Source organism: Vigna unguiculata, chromosome 1 (genome assembly GCF_037176805.1).
Source record: "Vigna unguiculata cultivar grain cowpea cultivar isolate G323 ecotype 2 chromosome 1, ASM3717680v1, whole genome shotgun sequence".
Taxonomy (NCBI): domain Eukaryota; kingdom Viridiplantae; phylum Streptophyta; class Magnoliopsida; order Fabales; family Fabaceae; genus Vigna; species Vigna unguiculata.
The window spans coordinates 11,041,712-11,063,275 of NC_140792.1; the positions used below are offsets into that span (position 1 = coordinate 11,041,712).

The 21,564-nt window shown below is 30.0% G+C and overlaps 1 protein-coding gene, 2 long non-coding RNA genes and 1 other non-coding gene across 6 annotated transcripts; 1 reads left to right on the forward strand and 3 right to left on the reverse strand.

Annotated features, from left to right (window-relative positions):
- The first annotated feature begins 253 nt into the window (after positions 1-253).
- On the forward strand, positions 254-5,588 carry LOC114166167 (uncharacterized). 2 transcript variants are annotated; one of them, XR_003599869.2, is made up of 3 exons: positions 254-3,512; positions 3,688-3,776; positions 4,720-5,588. It is a non-coding gene; the product is annotated as an uncharacterized LOC114166167 (long non-coding RNA). The 2 variants fall into 2 exon arrangements; XR_014993070.1 differs by having other exon boundaries at positions 263-3,512; positions 5,103-5,588.
- Positions 5,589-5,832: 244 nt separating this feature from the next.
- On the reverse strand, positions 5,833-7,818 carry LOC114166053 (uncharacterized). 2 transcript variants are annotated; one of them, XR_003599847.1, is made up of 2 exons: positions 6,553-7,818; positions 5,833-6,160 (listed from the first exon to the last, which is right to left on the reverse strand). It is a non-coding gene; the product is annotated as an uncharacterized LOC114166053 (long non-coding RNA). The 2 variants fall into 2 exon arrangements; XR_003599852.1 differs by having other exon boundaries at positions 5,833-6,174.
- A 4,067-nt stretch (positions 7,819-11,885) lies between these two features.
- On the reverse strand, positions 11,886-11,959 carry TRNAN-GUU (transfer RNA asparagine (anticodon GUU)). The gene has a single exon. It is a non-coding gene; the product is annotated as a tRNA-Asn (tRNA).
- Positions 11,960-13,104: 1,145 nt separating this feature from the next.
- Positions 13,105-20,935, reverse strand: LOC114170487 (E3 ubiquitin-protein ligase RGLG4-like). Its single transcript, XM_028056009.2, has 11 exons — positions 20,471-20,935; positions 17,553-17,637; positions 17,313-17,453; positions 17,111-17,224; positions 16,056-16,153; positions 15,889-15,968; positions 14,212-14,317; positions 13,919-14,046; positions 13,677-13,806; positions 13,469-13,525; positions 13,105-13,382 (listed from the first exon to the last, which is right to left on the reverse strand). The coding sequence occupies exons 1-11, from the start codon at positions 20,816-20,818 to the stop codon at positions 13,296-13,298; spliced, it is 1,374 nt and encodes a 457-aa protein (XP_027911810.1). The 5' UTR covers positions 20,819-20,935; the 3' UTR covers positions 13,105-13,295.
- Positions 20,936-21,564: the final 629 nt, after the last annotated feature.

A 21,564-nucleotide genomic window follows, 5' to 3' on the forward strand; every position in this document is an offset into this window, starting at 1 on the left:
ATAATTTAAACGAGGACGGAGATATGACGGGGACGGGTATTATGGTAGGGATATGTACATCCCCATACACATCTCCCCATACCCAATTGAAAAAGTCGGGGATTCCCAATACCCATACCCAGTCAATGCGGGAATTCCCGTCAAAACAGAAACGGATTCAGGCAATACCTACGGGGACGGATTTATTTGCCATCTCTAGTCATGAAGAGATTCGTTAGCGATTCCACTGTACTTTCCCGATGATACTTTGGGACTTCTATTCATACATTGAAGGGTAAACCCCTGCATCTAACCGACACCAACTTATTTTGTACTATGTGGGAAAAATTCTAAGGTGTGATAGATTCAAAGTTAGCCTCCCACCATTCCTTATTATCCTCTATGAGATTGCCCAACTCCGTTCCAGTTATCCCTTGAATAAGCACCGCATTCTCTCCCATATATTTAACATTTAACCGACCCATCCCGTGTTGAGTGATTTCCTCCTTAACCTCGTTCACCTTCAAATGATCGCTCACCCTACCTATATGACTTCCTTCTAACCATTTAGTATCAGCTTCTACTACATCAAATGATATACCTTTCCAACTCTGTTTCGGTGTGCTGCTGTGAGATTTTACAGCTTGAGCGTAGGATTGATCATGTTTAACCACTCTCCACACTTTCCGGATTTGATGAGAGTTGTTGTGGGCTGGAATGCTGATTTGCTTAGATGTTTTCTGCCAGTCTTCCCTGCCATATGTGGGTTTATTGACATGTAGTTTAGTCGTTCCGATTATGATCAAATCTAGCTCTTATTGGAGTCTTTTCTCGTTCTTCACCTCTAGAAACCGAACGAATCCAAACCTGTGTCCCCATTTATCTAACTTTCTCGAAATGAAGCCTTCTGTAACCCTTCCCTAGTGTTGAAATACCTTCCACATGTCATACTCTCCATAGTTATAGGGAAAGTGAGAGAAGAAAAAGTAGTAATCTTGCCGCTCGCCATTCACAGCGTCGAAGACAGCGAAGGACGAATGGTAGTCGGTGAGAGACAGAAGCGCCCTTATTCCCTCTCTGTTTCAGACAGCTTAACCCACGAACTTCTTCTCCACCAACGAATCACAGTAGAAGAGCAGACGGTAGGTCCTCTAATACAAATCCTCACTCTCTTACAACTTTTGCATGAACTTTGTTTCTCGCTAAGACTCGGGACTATGTCAACAAGAAGCACCAACTCAACATTCATCATGTCTAACTCCACCTCAAAGACTCTTTGGCATCTTCCGATAAGTGATGGAAAAGTGATGTTCTGAATGATATACTTTGATTCTTTTCTTTTAATAGCAGCTTCAAGACATTGTAGCTCTTTTAAACACTGTCAAACACTATTAAACTCATCGCGTCAAACGCCATTTAGCTCACCGTAGAGTGAGAATGGGAAAGTATGCAAGAATGAAAGGCTCATAGAGAATGGAATCGAATTCGCAGATCGTACTCAAAAAAAACGCGAAAGCTTCTTCTTCCTCCAAGGTTTCTTTTGGGAATTAATATCCATTAAGAAACTTAACACCTACTTTTCTTATTCGAAATCGGGTTTTTGGGTGGAGCTCACTGAGAATCTTCAAGTGGAATCCAAACATGAGTTATTTGTAGAGTTGAAACCCTCATTGCCCTAAACATGAGTTCTATGATTTGGTACATTCTAAAATTGTTGTGTGTTTTATATTTTGACGTGGTTTTTATGAACGTTTATCAAGTAAAATATGCTTTAAAATTTTGTACTTAAAAACTGTTATTGAATATTGAAACTAATTACACATTTAAAGTTGATGGGAAGACTAAAAAAACTGCATCATTACTCATGCAAAAGTAATGGAATAACATACTAATACTTGAGCTAGAAAATAGCTCCAGTCCCTAAAATATAAGTTAGTTATTGACTTGGTTTATTCACAAATTATAACCACTAAAAAAGAAATAAAACCAATTAAAAACAATTTAAAACAATTAACTACTAATATTTCCTCCCTTAAACTAGATGCTTGGAAGTATCTAGTTTATTTCCTGTGCTTCAGCCATTCCCAACATACTTCTAAGCTTTAAAAATTGTTCCAATTTGACTGGTTTGGTCATTATGTATGTTGCTTTGTCCTGTGTATTGCAGTAACTGAGATTAATCCTTCCATCCTTAACAAAATCACTTAAAAAATGAAATATAACATCAATGTGTTTACTCCTTCCATGAAAAATTGGGTTCTTAGATAGTTTAATGGCTGAATTGATGTCACATAACATGAATATATTATTTTCCTCGTTGAAACCAAGAGTCTCCATGATCCTTTTAATCCAAATGCTTTGACATGCCAAGAGGTTGCAACTATATACCCAGCTTCTGTTGTGGATAGTGTAACTATTGGTTGCTTCTATGAGGATCAAGAAATTGCTCCAGATCCTAAGAAGAAAAGAGATCTTGAAGTACTTTTTCTATCATCTGAGTTCTCGGCAAAATCACTATTTGTATAGGCAATTATACTGGTGTTTCCTCCTCTCTTGTAATATATCCCAAGCTCTATAGTTCCTTTCAAGTATCTTAGTAGTCTTTTAGTTGCAATCCAGTGAGCTTCATTGGGGTTGGCCATGAATCTACTGATTAAAGGGGAAGATGAGAATTATCGCCAAAGAAGATAGTGGATGCGGAACATTTGGGCTCCGAAAGGCACTACGTTTTTCTTCTCACACTTTCTGGTGAACTATGAAGAGTATGATATATGGAGAATATTCCAAAGATGGGAAAGGGTATGGGAGGTGTTTATTTCCAAGAAGCTAAATTAGAAAGGTCAGAGATTTGGGTTTGTTAGGTTCTTGGGTGTGGAAAATGAAGTGGAGCTAGAAACACAACTTGATAAGATTTGGATCGAGAATATGAAAATTCATGTCAATCGTCCAAAATACCGAAGGAATCAAGCGACAGATGCAAATGAAAGAATTGGAAGCAACAGGTTTGGAGACCACCATAAGCATCAGGCTAAAACGACTAAGGTATGGAGGAGGAAGGCGACACACTTGACGTATGCACAGGCAACAACAACAAATATCACGAAGGGTAGAGAAAATGAACATCAAGCTGGAATCGAATTTTGTGTGGAGGAAATAGAGAAAACATGGCTTAGTAGGAGCTTTATAGGAAGGTTGCATGATATGAACAAAATTGATACGTTAAAGGAAAACTTCTTTCTTAATGGCTTACATTTCAATATGTGAAGCCAAATATGGAAAGTCAAGATACTAATACATACTATGGTCTGAGTGACTATCATGATAACACTAAAATAGAAGGAAATCATTTTTCGTCTGCTACGAAGGACAACCTATTTCCCTCTCATTTCCAACCTTATTTCCATGACGAGGGAAGGGTGGGAAGAACCACCGCAATTTCACAATCACTCATTTCTCTCCCTAAACCCTTTCTCTTCTCCTTGTTTCCTCCATGGAGGAGAAAAGACGTGACGCTACCCCCTCCATTATTGCAGGTGTTTCTTCATCTTCCTCTTTGTTATTCACTCTGATCTCTTCTTCCACTTACTTTCTCTTCTTCGCTTTGATTTTCATGCACATAGTTACAGATTTAATTGGTTTTTTCTTTAACATTTTTTTGCCTTTTGGCACATTGACTAACTGTTTGTTCCTTTGATTTGTGGGTTCAAGTGATTTTGGCGTTTCGTGCTGCAACAAGCTATAAGCTCTGTGTTATCGTTTGTGTGTTTGATGTTGGTTTCTTTTTGCTGTTGACCAAGGTATAAATTATTGTTTTAAGTTCCATCTTACTTTTTCATTCAGCCCCTAATTCCTATTCTTCATTTTCGTGATGATACTCGCATTGGCGTTTCTCAATTTGTGTCCTTTAGGGTTTCTTACTAGGATTTACCTATGATTTCTTGGTTTAATTTCATTCTTTTAATTGTTTAATATCAGTAGTTAAATTTACTTTGGCTGCACATTGTCAAGGTTACTCGATCTTTTTTAATTTATTTATTTATGAAAACACACATATGGACCACTCTCATTATCTTGTAATAAACTCCTAAGGCAGAGAATGACCAAAATAATAATAAGTGTTATACCCTTAAAATGGTGGTATACACGTCAACAAAATGTCATTTGAGTGATTTTCTTTCATGTTTTGTTTTGTGAAGAAATTAGGTCCTCACTTGTTCACTATCTTGTGTCTTAAGTGAAACATATTGTGCGGTTAACTTCCAGTAAAGGAGTTTCTATTATGTGGTTTCTAAATGAAAATTGCCTTTTGTCTTTATTCTCTATCCTAAGGCCTGTATGCTTTGTTCTAGTTTGGGATGCAATTGTTGGTGATGTTCAATTTTCCCTTAAGCTATAATTCCCCGAACTGCAGAGCTTCCAGAACAGAGGAATCAATTGTAGATTCACTTTTCATTAAAGACTAACCGTGCATTAGAAATTTTGATGAAATCAATTGTACATTCACTTTTCATGATCATTATACCTACGTGCCTATAATTTATTTCTTTGATATGACATGGTTAGAAAAATAATTAATTGAGATAGTAATAAACAACATTGGCAATTATTTGATCATTGACACCTTATTTCCTTTAGTCAAATTTATTATTTTATTTTATTTTAATATGGATTATGCAATCCGAAAATTTATAGCATGGCATCTTAGAATACAAGGTTATTAAGTTTTGTTGGATCACGCAGGGTGATAGTTGGCAATTCTCCTCTTGCTCTCTCTCGTGACAATACACAAAACAGTGATAGAGATGAGTTCCTCTCACTTGAATTTAATGATCTTCATGCTTGAAGTTCATGTAATTACTAATTGACATAATTAGGTGTTGCTTTTAGTTTTTCTTAACCTGGTTTTAACTTGAAGTCCATGTCATACCCATAGTGGTGGTTATTTTAACTTTTTATAATGTGGTTATGATGATTAAAATATTTTTTTTATGTAGTCATTGGTCAGTTTTACATTTTAATAGGTTCAATGCCTATTTATGCTACATGTTTAGAATTATTGTGTTCTTGGAAACCTCAAATAAAGGGAGCACTTATGTTTCATGATTTACTCTATCTAATTGCAGCAGAAAATAGTGCCAGTGGTGCAATAGTTGTAGGAGCTGCTGGTGCGTTGGTGAAATTATTGGAGGGAGTTTGACGTGCATTGGTGAAACAGTGATAGAGCTGCAAAATAGATTGAAAGCAAGTATTGTGTAGGCTGAACTTGAGATTGCATAAGCGCAAGTGAAATTGTTTAATGAGAAAATTAGGTATGAAGTTGAATAGAACAAGGAGCATATCATAAATCTTCAACAAAAAGTTTCCAGGTTGCAAGACTAACAATGAAGATATGTTGCTTATGATATGTTGCATAAATCTTCATTACCATTCAATTTTCTGACTCTCTTTTTTTTCCTCTTTCTACATCTTCCCTTTTGCTTTTACTTATTACTCAGTCATTTTCTTTCATAAAAGTAGCTTTTTCAGTATTCCTTTTGCTTCGTCATCTTAAAATATCCAAATCCCTATTCAATTGCCCCAAATAAACGGTAAATTTCTTAATCAGTATCTCAAAGCACTGTTAGATCCAGACATGATAGAAAAAAAATAAATAAACACTTTTAGTTTGTCTTTTGCACATAGTAAGTTTCATCTTTTAAGACTTATATTAGAATTTTCAGCATACTTTTCTCTACATGCAACAAAAATCCATTTTCACATTTCTTTTTACTTCCACTCAAACATTCTCTTTTCTCTCTTTATCATTTGTCAGTAGAATGGAGGAAGTGTAAGACATTTGATGCCAACCAAACATATCCAAAAAAAGGGAGAATAACGGGTGATTGATGGAGAGCAATTCAATTTTACAAGTCCACCTCTATTAACCAAAAAAGTCTCCAGTTCTATTAATGATGGAGGTTAAATCATGGGAGCAATTGAACTAACCTATATAAAATCTGTGATGCGTTGGATTAAGTAGTTTTGATACGCTTCGAGAGTGTAGCTCTTTCTTCGTAATGGTACAGAAAAATAATTAAGAACGAAGTCATTTGTACCAGCACTGATGAAGTACGCAGCTTTCTTCACATGATCTTCAATTCTTTGCTTACCCACCACATCCTCCATTCTTTTTTTGCATTCCCTGAAATATTCCAACTGCTTTTCTATTGGAATTACATTCGGAAATTAATACAGAATTTCACCTTATGAGTTTTGTTCTAAACACAAATAGATGCATAAACATGAAAGTTATTACTTTCTCTGTGAATTACACAATGAGATTAACTTAACACCTTCTTAAATCATTCTTTTTCAGTTATCCAAACTAACAGGAATATATACACATTTCAGTATATCAGACGCCTAGTTAACTGTAGTAATTTTTTGCTATTTTCCTCTTACCACTTCATATAATGTATCACATGTTCACTTATCTCTTTTAGCATTTGTTAAATCAGAGTGAGACAGATAAAGAGAGTGGAGACTATTTTTGGGCCAGCAATATAACTCATAAAAAGAAAGAAAGAAAAATACAATGATGGTTGGTGTAACTGGGTCAGAGCCGGAACTAGTAGAGGCAAAACTGACTCCTGTCATCAGCTCTTCAATATTGGTGAGGCTTGGATCCAGATAAGGTGGAAGAAGCTCTTTTTTGAGACCAAGTTACTGATAAAATAATCTTATAAAAATAAGTTAATAATTAAGAGAAATAGAATTTAAATTATAGGTGTACTTACTAAGTTCCAACAACCTTGTTTGTCTTTTTTTTTGGGTTCATTCAACTCAAGACTATTGTACATACACTTGTTATAATATGGAGTATGAACCTTAATTGCTAAGTAGAAAGCAAGCCAACAGCTGATTTTAACCATATCTAAGAACCTGGCAGATAGAAATATAGATCATATGCATGCCTTAAAATGATGTTCGAATAATCAAATGATGAGAAAAGCAAAAGTAGGATGCAAACAGTAATATGAGCGAAGGAATACATGTAAAAACATTATTACTTCCTAAATAACTTGGAATGAAAAAGATGAAAATCATGTAGTACTTAGCGCTACTGTGGTGTATCCTGGAGTTCTGAATGCTGCTATTGAGCTCAACTAGTTTGAGATCATAGCCAAGGCAACACCACATGGTTCGTTCATTTCATCTCATGAAATTGCTTCTAAGCTCCCAAACTCGTGAAACTAAAAAAAACTTACGAAAAACAAGAGAGAAAAGAATGGAAGCTGAACAATTTGTATTTTAATGAATTAGAAACTCTCAAGATTGAGACACTGGTACTCTAATTAATATACAAAGCACGATTATTGAGCTGTAAGCACAAGTCGAACCCAACCGAACCTAGCCTACAACAAAACGCAACACAACACGAGAAACATTGCACAAACCTAACAACGCACACGAGAAATAGCTTTGAAGCAACACGAACCGAACAAATATGAAGAAATCGCGATTAAATTGGACTGAACCTGCAATCTCCAAAGCAACGCACAAGGAAAGAAAAATCAGAATCCATTACCAATTTGAAGTTCTGATTAAGCGATTAGAGAAGAGAAAAAAAGAGAAATTGGAAGCAGAGATAAAGAGGCGAAATCGATTGCTAAAATAACGAAAAAATAGAAACGATTGCCGAAATGGAGAGACGAAGCAGAAGAGAAAAAAATGCCCTCTGTTATATCATCTGGGAGAATAGAATGTACCGAAAGTGTTAGCAAAGAGAGGACATGAAAGAGTGAAGAAATTTTCAGCAATTCATTTAAAAAATCTCTCAGACTTCCTAGGGATTTTAAAAACTCATGGTCTGTATATAAATGACTAGATGTTATAATAACCTCTCTTAATAAACCCCAATTAAAAATCAGAATTTATATATATATATATATATATATATATATAAATAATGAGAAATTTCTCATAATTTAAAATCAGAGGAAACATTTTAATTTTCAATGAATTATTTTTGAAATTTATTTTGAAAAGAATGAATATATTACATAATATTACCTATTATCTAAAGTTTGAAAAATGGACAATGAGATGTAAAGATCATCTTTCAAGAATATTAAATGAAAAAAAAAGTTTTCAATATAAATTTAATATTATGTAAATTTATATAAAATTATAAAATGATAGAAACCTTTTATTTCCAAGGACATTAATTGAAAAAACATTTGATTTTAAATGCAATATTCCTACATTATCATTTTTGTTTTATTAATATTGATAAATGTCATATAAAAATAATAAAATTTAAACTTTAAAACTATAAATGGAAAAAAAATTAAAATTGAAATATATTGAATATTAGATTAAAATCTTATCAATTTTGTTTCATAATAGTCTAAATTTTGTCTTTTGGTGACTACCAGAGTCAAACATACCAAATATCATGTAAAAAATATGTTTTTAAAATACGACAACACTTTACAATACATTATAACACTATTTTAGAAACGTCATGAATGCATTATAACACTATTTTAGAAATCCTGAATTACAATACATTATAACAATATTTAATGAGCCTATTATTGAATTCATGTAATGCACATTATTTATCTTTTTAAAATTGATTAATCTAAAAAATAAAATTTAAAATAAAGATTTGAAGTTCAGGATCTCTAGTCTTCCAAATTTGATTGATGTTTGACATTGCATCAAGTCCCACAAATTATAATTGTTGTTGTTCATAATAAATAGAGTTATAATTAAAAATAATAAGTGTTGGAAAAGACCAATTTTCTTCATTTATGTGAATCTGCCTTATTGTACGTTGGCAATACATTGAGATAGAAAAATATTGAATTGCTTTTGTTCGTAATTAATGTTCTCTGAAGTCTAATGATGCAAAATTCTTGGAAGGAAAAGTTGTTAATATTTGACAACAAAAATGTTGGAAGACAAAAAGAATATGAGAAGTTTTTCATTGGTAATGTGACCAACATTTTTTCATTCATTCTTTATATTGTTGACATTTATATTGGGAGACGTAATTTTTTTATTTTTTGAAGCTTATTTAAGAAGCTAGATTGAAAATTAAGAAAAAAAAAATATTTTTTTATGAATTAACAATTGTTATAAATTAAAGGTTGAAAATTTTCCAAAATGCCAAATCCTTATATATTAAGAAAATAAAATATTTTTACAAATTAACTATTGTTGCTAAGAAACTAAGAGACTTTACACGTAAAAGCTCTCGATATTTAACAATTAAAGGAATATTGAAAATCGAGGTAAACAAATATGACATTTCATAACTCACGAATCTTTAAACTTTCAAGTTACAAATATTCAAATTCAAATTTAAAATTGTAAAATAACTTGGAAAAAGTGTACTTTTGTGATCAATAAAGCTATCTTCGTTATGAAGTTTTCTTTCATCTATGATTCTATGACATGTTGATATGGTATTAAAAGAACAATTATTTTCTTCTACCGCTTGTTTAAATATTTCTCCCCTTTTTTGGTCATTTACATAGTATAAACATTTTTCAAGAAGGTAGGTAGATTTTTTAAGACATTTTCCATTTAAAATTATAATACAATAAATTCAAATATAACATTGCATTGAGACTAGGGATGTCAAAAAGATCCGTACCTGCGGGTATTCGCGGATAAAACCCGCAACAGGTAGAAAATGAATATTAAAAATGCATACCCGCTACCCGCTGGTACAGGTATTTTTGATACCCGCATGTTAACGAGGCGGGTACAGGTATCATAGTATCCGTACCCATGGATACCCGTACCCGCTAAACTTACATCCCTTGACATTCTTCTCTTCCCTTTTTTTGAAATTAGGAATATACATCAAACCTTATATAGACAATTACATTTATGGTATGTTTGTTGCCAAATGATGAAATCAAAATAAGAATACTTAGCACGTGACAATTGAGATTTATTATTTGTTTATTTTGTTTATTTTTTAGAATTAATCGGAGAAAGTGGATTTGTTGATCAAAGCACTAATTAAAAAATTTTCATTGTGTTGAACGTCATTTCATATTTACTTTTACAATTATTTGGACTTGTATCAACTTGAGTTTATTTGAACTTTATTTAAAATTTATGACAGTGATGCATTTTATTTTATTTGAATTTATGATTAAATATTTGTTTTTTAAATAATTTTGCAAATACCCGCGGGTACCCGTGGACACCCACGGATATGAATGTATATATATATATATATATATATATATATATATATATATATATATATATATAATTTGAATTGTCTATATATTTTATCTGTTAGCTCACCCTATTTGCTTGTGTTTGACAATGATCATGTAATGAGTTATATGGGAGCAGATGATATTGTAAGTGGTATTGGTGAGGCATAGAGCTATAGAGGAGCTAGCCTGGGAGAACTATTTTATGGCATGTTATGATTTTACTTTTATGTATTTGAGAATAGTGTTTTATTGGTTTTTGAATTGTAATATTGGTATTGGAACTTAAAGTTTATATTCGGACAAGTTAACAAATGTTTTAATTCTCCCGTGTTTTGGGAAGAGAAATTATTATTAATGAGTTTTGCATTTATTTTCGTACTTTATTTATTTAAAATATTAATATTCAACCAGGATGTTACATTTGGTATCAGAGTTTTGTTTTCAAAATACTTTTTGGAGTCTTTGGGGAGTGAGCTTATTGTATTTCACTTATGAGACTGTTTTGTTGTTATTGATTGTTAAAATTTGATTCCATAATTATAACTTAGTTGTGTAATTTGAACAACTAAAAATGTGGCGTGCTAAGCTATGATAAATAGGAGGAGGAGAAACAATGCTGAAGCTGATGAAATTGCAAATGCAATCCATCATATGATGATGCTATATAGCCTATTGCAGCACAGAGCCATGATTCCACCCAGATAATTGAGCTTTAAAACCTAAAGATCATTTCAAGATTCGTCTTAAACCAGATAAAAGCCTATTAATCAACTCAGATCCCTTTGTGGTTAAGGTGATTAGACAAATCTGTTTTTAACAAATTTTCTTGTAGTGATATATATATATATATATATATATATATATATATATATATTTTGGTAAATTTAACATTTTTTAAAACTTGTGTGAGTATATATAGTAAATATATTTATATAAAATAAAAATATAGTTGAGATATAGAATAATAAAATAATATACAAATTTATAAATTAAAACAAAACATTAAATAGACATATTAAAAATAAAATAAATTAGCAATAGCTAAAAACAGAAGTAATATGGCATGTTTAGAGACAAAGTATTTAATTAGAAAACAAATTTAAACTTCTTAAATGGAATAAGACACGTGCATTAAAAAATGGTAGAAAATACTAAACGATTAAACAAAAAAACATAACGCTAGGAGACCACACGCTCTAACGAAATGAACTATTCCAGCTTTGAGCAATGAAGTTATTTAGCACTTTTTACTAATAAGTATTTATATTGGTAAATTTAACATTTTTTAAAACTTGTGTGAGTATATATAGTAAATATATTTATATAAAATAAAAATATAGTTGAGATATAGAATAATAAAATAATTTACAAATTTATGATCTTTAAATTATTTTTATTCTTTTAAATTTAATTAAAAATGGTGATTTTTAGTCTTATAACATTTTTAAAATTTTTTGTGAGTATATAGAATAACAAAATAATAAAAAAATTATAAGTTAAAACAAAACATTAAATAAACATATTCAAAATAAAATAAATTAGTAAGAGCTAAAATCAGAATTATATGGCATGTTTAGAGACAAAGTATTTAAATTTAAAGACAAATTCAAACTTCTTAAAAGGAATAAGACATGGGCATTAAAAATGGTAGAAAATACTAAAAAAGTAAATTTAAAACGCTAGAAGAAGGGCTTGAACCTCCGACCTTGTGGTTAACAGCCACACGCTCTAACCAACTGAGCTATTCCAGCTGCGAAAATTATGTCCAGTTTAGCTATAATTATAGTATGATTATGACATGTTTTTCAAATTAACTACCCAGTTTTCTTAAATATTTGCTTTTATTCTTGAAATGAGTTTATAACTGATTTTTATTCTTTTTAATTTAATTAAAATGTTGGTTTTTATTCTTATATGAAGTCCACTTCTTATTTACATTTTGAGTAGAAAATTACAAATTTGTTTACAAATAACATTTAATTATGTAAATATAGTTTACTTAAGAAGCTTCGTTTTTTTGGAAATAATTGAATATACGAAATTTTCAAGAAAATTTCTTAAAATGAGAAATAAAATACGAAAACTAATAATTATGATTAATAATACTTAAAATATAAATTATGAAAACTAATAATATTGTTACTTATAAGACTCCTTAAAAGAAGTCATAATCAATTTATTAATATATATATATATATATATATATATATATATATATATATTCTCTTTCACGTTATTACCTATATATACATATATGTGTATGTATTATCCTCTAATTAAATTACTTTTATCCTATAGTGCAATTAGTTGTTTCTAAAACTAGAATCTTTGAATATTGAAGTGATACAATGTTTTACAATTATTTACTAATATATATAGGTATAATATTGTAATAAAGATTTAGAATACAACACACTTGGCCTCTGAAGCATGAGTGGGCCACTTCGTGCATTTTAGAGTTGCTGAACCGTGGTGTGGAAGGTGGTTTTTAGAACAAGTCCAATAATCTCATAGTTTTGATAGTGTTTGTCAGAATGAAGTGATAGAAGTTGAATGATATTCATATATATATGAATTGGTGTAAGAAAAAATATTTTATATATGTTTTAATTAAATTCTTATTCCTTGGATTAAGTGTTGTTTTCAATACGTTTTCAAATATTACTTTTAACATATTATTACATCATTTATGTAATATTGAGTAATCGAATTTGTGAAACTAATAATTAATTTTACATATAAATTTATCATATTAGCATGTCTATTAAAAAAATGGACGATAAACTATAGGTAAACTAAAATTATTTTTTAATGTGTAAATCAAAATCAAATAATTGATAGAACTGTAAACGTTATAGTTGCTTATTTTTAATTTTTTTTAACCAAAATCAAATGATTAAAACCATAAAAGTAAAAATTATTTATCCCTAGAGAAAAATACAATTAACGTAATACATATACAGAGAAAGTGGCCAATTCATACTCCACCTTTCAGTACTCTTCATACAAAGCATATGTTAATTTTTAGACTCTTATCCACACCATGCAAACTATGTAATTAATGTGCTTCATTTTTATTAATTACAATCATCCACTGTACACCCTGAGACGAGTAGTGATCCTCTCTCGACACATGGGACAATTCGTTAACTTGTATCCACAATCCCTGCAAGTCTATTTTTTTTTTCCAAATATTGTATAAATAATAATAATAACAATAATAATAAATAAATAAATTAATAACAATAATGGTAACTCACCATGTGGCCACACCCAAAGGCCAAGTCTCTTGGATTGGTCAAACAAACAGGGCAAACCTGTACAAAAGAATAATTAGTGATAGATTGATGTTAAGAGCAATGATTAATTAATGCTATGAATAATTGAAGTTGAGACACAAAATGGGTACTTTCTTTGGTATAAGAACATCATAGTTTTGTGTTGATGTGTTTAAGGTTAGTAAAATACCGATTGGTTGTGGTCATCAATGGAGGAAGGTGGTGCATTGGTTGGAAGACGAGCTAGTGAGGGTGCAGGTCTTGAATAGGGTAGAGGAGGAGCTTTTGGAACTATTCTCTTTGCTCTTCCTGTCACACGTCTATTTCTCCAAACCACAAAATAAATTTTTAGAATTAAATGTTTATTAATAATAGATAAATTTAAATTTATTTTTATTGAACTAACTTTAAAATTCATTTAAAGGATCATACCCGAGTATTCCAAATTCCATGGTTGCTTTATATTGGAAGGGAATCTCCATGAGAGCAGCCAGAGCAAAAGCTGCTTCTTTCTCCGAGGGGCTTATGTTTCTCGACATTATTTCAGTGAAATTAACAAACTGCACACAACAAAGGGAAAATCTGCTTTTTGAGTGTTTTGAGAACATTTTATCTTAACTCTTATATTTGATGGAATCTTAAAGGAACTGTATAAAAAATTATTTAGAAAATTAACAACCTAATTATGCGTTAAATATTTTTGGTGGTAATAGGTATTGTTATACCTGGAAATTGTCATAATCGCGTGCAGGTATCCTGTCATCAAACTTTCTCATGTCTTCCCAAGGCCCATCACCAACTCCAACAAGAATTATTGCAAGAGGATATGCACTGGTATCACAAATACAAAAATAAATAAAGAATATATACATATATCATATTATCAAGGTGATGAACTCTTTAGTTAACTCTTAAACTCTCGTGGGTTTTAAGATCCTAAATAAAAGAAAATGAACTAATCCATCATTACTAACTTCTTTAGTAAAATTGGGAAATTATTTAACTCATAATAAATTCGTACCAATTAAAACTTCTAAATAATGATCAATTTTAGTGATCAATAATTATTAGTAGCTATAGTGACCAATTTAAATATCAATTTACAAAACAAAAAATTATTAGTTACTAAAATAGTCATTATTATGAATAAAAAATTATATTTTGTCACTAAATTGATCTTTAAAATTAGCTACCATAGTTTTGGTTATCAAAAAAAATTTGTTACTAAAAATTAACTACCTAGATTTTGGCTACCAAAATGATTAAGTTTCTAAATTGGTCTCTAATTAATTAATGATCAATTTAGTGATCAATTATAACTTTTTATTTATAATTGTGACTATTTTAGTAACCAATAATCTATTATTTTGTAAATTGATATCTAAATTAATTACTATAGTAACTAGCTATATTTGGTTTTTAAAATAGGTTTCTAATTGAGATTTTTCTTATCATAAATATTCTCAAGTTAAAAGTGAATTAACAAGTTTAAAATGAAATGTAATTGTTATTTTTTTTCCAAACTGAGTATTTTATTAGACTCTAACAATTTGGCAAAGTTAACTCCTTTTTAAATGATTTTCACATTAATAGCTCATGAATTTATAAATCATTAAGTCATCTATTTAGTCTAATATTCTTTAACTATCATATATTTATCAATGTGATTTACTATTTTGGTTGGTTTAAGTAAGTGAAGAAGGAAGAGAGTTGACGTTAGAGGTGCAATGTGTGGAAGGTAATGATTGAGGAAGAGGGAGAAGGGAGAGAATTGAGGAGAAGAAGAAAGTAGAGAGATGAAGGCCGATTTTGTTACAAATTTTAGGGATAAAATTGTGATATCGAAAATTAAGGAGGTGCAGACAGCAAAACTAGGGGTGTAGGAAAAAAAGAGCCTTTGTAACCTAGTGGTAGAAGGGGTCTTCCGCCCTCTCTATGACTCACCTAAAATTTCTTAATATTTACTAGCGATTACTCATGTGACATATTTTAAGATAAATAATAAATATATAATTAATTATTAATATTTTATTGATATATTTTAAGATTAATAATAAATATATAATTAATTATTAATATTTTATTAATAAATACATGTGTGTCATATATATTAAGATTAATAATAAATATATAATTAATTTTTAATATAAAATTGAAAAATAAGAAGTTTTTAGAATAATGATTAAAAATAAATTACTTTTAAAATAATTATTTTTAAAATAATTAATTTTTAAATAATTAAGAATAAAATTGATATTATGAAATATAGATACAAAAGAGTAAATCTTCTTTATATATTATATATTGTTATTATTATAGATTATTATGTATAATTGTTTATTTATGGAATATAATTAAATATTTTCATTATTCCTTATAAGGATTGATTAAGCTATAAGTACCTTGCATCAACAATTGCTTTAATTGTCTTCTCTTCCTGAGGACTTAGTTCTCCATCTCCAGTGTTAACACTTCTTGTAACCTTAAAATCAAACACATTTATGCATATAAGATTTAAGATTAAATCTAATAAGATTAAACACACATGAAGAGAACTTTAATTTAATACCTGGCCATCAGCAACTATAACCAACACATGGAATTGGCCACGACTTTTCTCAACTATGTCTATGGCAGCTTCAATCACAGGAGCATAAGAAGTTGGTCCTTCATATAAAAAGCAAACGGAATCATTCCTTCACCCATGAATCTTAATCACTTTAATTAGGGATACAAAATGATTTTAGTCTAGTGACATTCACTTCCAATGAAGAATGAGTTATTTATATAAAAAATCATGATACCACATTCAACACAAAATCAAAAAATTTAATATTTGTAGTTCTTTTTAAGGTTAAATATGTAATTAGTCTTTGAACTTTGATATATTTTGACACGAAATTAAAATTTGTCTTTGTCTGAAATTTTGATATATTTTAACATGCAATTGAAATTCATCTCTTTTCAAAACATTCATACATTTTGGTCTCTAAACTTTAAAAATGAATAATATAATCCTTTTAACCCAATTATTTTAAATATTTTTGACGTGTCCAATGTGTTTTTGTTACAAATAGTCCAAATGTGAGTCAAAAGTCTCATATTGAATAGAATAGACAAAGTTAAACACTATATAAGAATAAAGGCACATAAAACCATTACTTTAAGATTTTGGGATAAAAGTGATGTCAAATGCCTTATATGTGTAAGACTAATGTTATGTAGAATCACAATCTCTCAATGCCTATAACCACAACCTAGGAAAAAGAGAAAAAAAAACAAGGGACTCATCCCACAAGGGAGATGGTTGATAATAGTCCAACTGTGAGTCAAAAAGAATAGACAAAATTAAACAATATATAAGAATAAAAACCATAAGATTTTAGGACTAAAAATGATGTTAAATATCTTATAAGACTAATGTCATATATATATATATATATATATATAATTAAAATCATATTTAACTCTTTATTATTTATACTCATACTCTTTATTATTTATACTCATGAACCTTTCGATTCATTGGATTTCTAACATATTATAAGTGTCCAAAAATTTTCTTGCACAAAAGGAGTCATACCTTCAAGAACAACACTACAAAAGATTAAGGATGATAATGACCTGAAAGTTTCAAGTTGGGAACTATTTTCTGGTAGCAAGCCAAGACTTCCTCAAAGCCATGGCAAGGTGAATGATCAGTGTGAAAGCTAAACACTTCTTGATCATGGGTGGTAGCTGCATCATGATAGAAGTTGAGCTACATGTTAAGCTTGAAAAACTATTATTGATTCATAATTGGTGTGGTTTAAGCATTATGACTTACCATCACCAAAGCCAAAGCATGGAATCAAGTTGTCATCATCAAAGGGAGCCAAAGTCTTGCCAATAATAGAGATGGCCTTCTCATAAGGATTAGGTGTAGTTCCAATAGCATGCAGGCTTCTTTTATTGAATGAGATTCTGCCTTCATTCACAAACAATTCATTTCATCAATTAAATAAATTTAAGCAAATTTAGTTCTCAAATCATGCTTCATATATGACATTCATGTTCTATCACATACCAGTCCATTCATTACTCTTTGTAAAATCAATTCCAAGGATGAGATTTGAGGATTCTAATCCTTCTTTCCTCAAGGCTGTTGTCACCTGCATAAATTAAAAAAGGATAACAAATTTTCATGAAATTTGCTCAAATTAACATTTGCATAGTTCTTGACTTTAAACTTGATTCATTCTTAATAAATTTCATCAAATTTGTTTCCTAATCAATTTGTAAGGTAAGATTTTGAAGATTCAATATCACAAACAGTTCTCTGGTTCCTCTTTCAACGTAATGGATTCCCAAAGAACATTTTTAGAACTCAGTCACAGAAACCACCGTAGTTGATCTATTTTAGGGTCCTCTGTTTCTGCCCCTGCACAAGTGATTTGGTGACAACGCAGGCCATTAATTAACGTGGAAGAGTGCCATAGTGGAGTGTAATTGGTTTTGTTTTCTATGATTTCTTTGCAGAATTTTTTGCATGTTATGACTGGTATACCTCGTAGTAATGACCGAGTATGAAACATGCTTTGGAAAAAGTCGTTTGGCATCATTAATCATAAGAAAGCAAGTTCCATTTTCTTTAGCCATAATAATTGCAGAATATAAATATATTTCATAGTCATTTTAAGTATAATTAATATTAATAAAATTATTATTTTGTAAAATGAAGATTTCCCTTCACTTATATTTATATTTACTTAATATTTCAACTCCCACCTCAATTGGTAACCATATATCCCTGCACACTGGTGTGTGAAAATTGGAAAAATAGTGTCAGTGATATGTTTATAGTAAGGTTGACGCTTGACCTGCACCAGATGTGTGTAACATGCAATGACTCTTAGGTCCATTAGTGCCGTTATTCCCACGATGAACAACAATGTTTAAAGACTGAAATTTGAATACAATTTCCTTCTTCAAATTCTCCCGTATATTTTAAAAACAAAATTGGGACAGAATTTTAGACTTTAAAATTTCAAATATTATAATTGATATTAATAATATTTTCTCAATAGATTTAAAGTCTAACCAGACAGATTTCAAAATTGAATTTTCTAAAGTAAAATTTCGTGTCTGAAACGGTTATTACTTGTTTCATATGACCAATTACTATTCATCTATGGATCTATAGGTTGAATATGGATTAAACATTTGTTTTACAATTAATAAAACATTAAGACTTGGTACTTTTCTACAACAGAAATTATATTTGTATTGTTTTTATTCATTAAAATATTAGGCAATAAAAATAAAAAAAAAGAATAAGGGAGAAGTATATGATAAAATATAATAGTATAACTCCTGAAGATTCCAAGAAGATGTCTGAATGGAAAATTAGCGGTTGCACTTTAATATGAAAATGAATAACTAATTACAGGTGACCAACTTCATCGGTAGCCCATTTTTGGAAAAAAAAGTTGCTAGTTTCTTGGATGACTAAAAAAGGAAAATGTTTGGTTGGATAGAGATGAAATAATATATGTGATATATGAAGATATAATCAATGCAATATAATTAATATGGTAGATATTGATTTTTAAAATGTAGCATAGACGTGGAAGTCAATGACCTATGATCAATTTTGGAAGAAGATTTTTTTTATAAGAAATTGGAAGAAGCTTGTTATAATTCCAAATAAATTGGGATATTTAGAAACTATAAGTTCTACCAAATTATATATTAAGAAAATCGAAGGAGTTATAGCAAGGAAAGCATAATAATGCATTCCGTAATAGATGCTTTTTTCAGATTAGAGATAAAAGGGGTCTTTAATTGGCTGTTCGCAAGAAAGAATGTTATTTATTCTGTATATGGAGTAAATGTTTAACTCTTTGAGGATGGGATTGTGGACTGTTAAATAAATGTATAAAGAAAAAATTAATAAGTATTATTTTCAAGTTAAAATAAATTTATATATTTATTTTCACATCAAAACAATATGACGTGTGATAAACAAATCTGATCATATAATAAGTGAGATATTTTTTTAATACAGTGTAATAACAACTACTGAACCACATCACAAGAGTAATTGCATTGTACTTAAGAAATTAACCTTGCACTTGTATTTCCATGTCTACTTCTTACTTTGTCTTCTTAATCAAAGATGAATATGTTGTTAACAATCATATAATAAATCAAATTTTGAAAAAAGAAAAATAATACATTTTCAGCCACGTTTTAAAAAAGAAGGGAAACATGTATCTTCAAACGAAATGTAAAATTCATTAATATGGATAAGAAAAGAACAACTCTGACGTTATATATTATAAAACATAAAAAAGACCCAAAGAAAATAAACCGACAAAAAAAAAGGCGAAACTAAAAGGTTGAAGACAGAAAACTTCGTCTATATTCTTAATTAATGGAATAAACATTATTCTTCAAATTTATTAACTTTTTTTTTTCTCTCTCTCTCTGGATGTTTATGTGTCATTATTTTCATATTTGAAATAAATAAATTTAAAAAATTGAAAGTGTAATTTGTCAATTATTTTAATTCAAATTTTCATATTTCAAACATGACCATGGAAGAAACTATAATAATCTGTCCTTCTAAATACTCCAAGAGCGTTAAATCAGTGTATGGAAAAAATGCAAAAATAATTTTTCCTTAACTTTCTATATTTTCATTCATCACTAAAGTTTTTAAGTATCACGTTATTTCCTTTAAATACGTTGAAATTTTAAAATGTTATAACAAAACAAAATTCATTAACAATCTCATTACGGACTAGCTCTGGTTGAATGAGTTTTGGACATATTAATTAAGAGAGAGACAAAAAAGTGTTTTTCAGTAACAATTTTGAAACACTTAAGTTGAAGAGGCTGTACCACATAATTAATTTTTCTAATTAATACTGTTTTTATTTTTATTTTTTGAGAGATTAATTTAGTGAATAAAAGTATAACAAAAATAAAATTAACTCATACCTGTTCAAGGGTAGAGAAGTTGTCACGGATAAGAGCATACTTTTTTGCTGCAGATTGCTTCTTGTCCATGACTGAAGAGCTTTGTTTAGAGTCAACTCTCACAAAACTTGGTTTCTTAGAAATGGATTGTGATCGCACCGGTGGTGGTGGTGGTGGTGCCGTCGAAGAAGGTGGTTCGAGAGATGGATATAATATTGGTGGTGGTGGCAACGAAGAAGATATTTGCGATGGAAAATTGGGTGGTAAACCTCTTGTGGTCACGTTAGTGAAGATTCTTCCACCTCTTCCTTTATCATGGCTTGAACTATGACTGCTATGCTTTTTACTTTTTCCAAAGAGGTTGCCCATGGCATCTTCAACTAGGTTGCTCCAAAACTGAATTAGAGGTATATATATGTAACAAAAGTATATGTTAGTGATGAGATAAGAGGAAAATATTTATATAATTTAAAGGGAAACGAGTATGAAGGTTCGGGAGTGTGCTTCTTCCAACAAGATTATATACTAAATTTAAAGGTGATGGGTTGAAGGAGAATAAAGAAAAATGAGTTGGGAATATGATTCTTTTCCCTTTATTTTTTTTGCTTGTGAGATTTGCTCAAGTTATTGTACTCCTCTTGTGACTCAATCAAGAGGCTGAGGAATTTTAACTAGTGCCCAAACTAGGTGGCCTTTCAATGACCTTGCGTGTTGAAGGGTGCTTATGAAATCAATGAATGAAGTATATAAAACTTGAATTTTTTTTCTATGGTAATCAAAGGGGTCTCTGATCACAAAGTACACAATACTGAATAGCAATCAGGGCTAGGAGAGGTGAATAAGAAGTAAATATTCGTTTTTAACACCTGTATCCTCTAGAACTCTTTAATACTCTATTTGATACAGTGGAGAAAAATAAGTCAGGCAGAAAAAAAGAATGAAAGGAGTAAAAATAAATATAAAGTAAAATAACAATGAAATATGTTTAGCTGAATAGAAATATAAAAAGTTAAGAGATAGATAAATTAATACCTAACTCAATAAAATTTTGTTAAAGGTTACTAGACCATTTAATTTTACCATCAGATGAAACATCTTGTGTATGTTTTAGACAA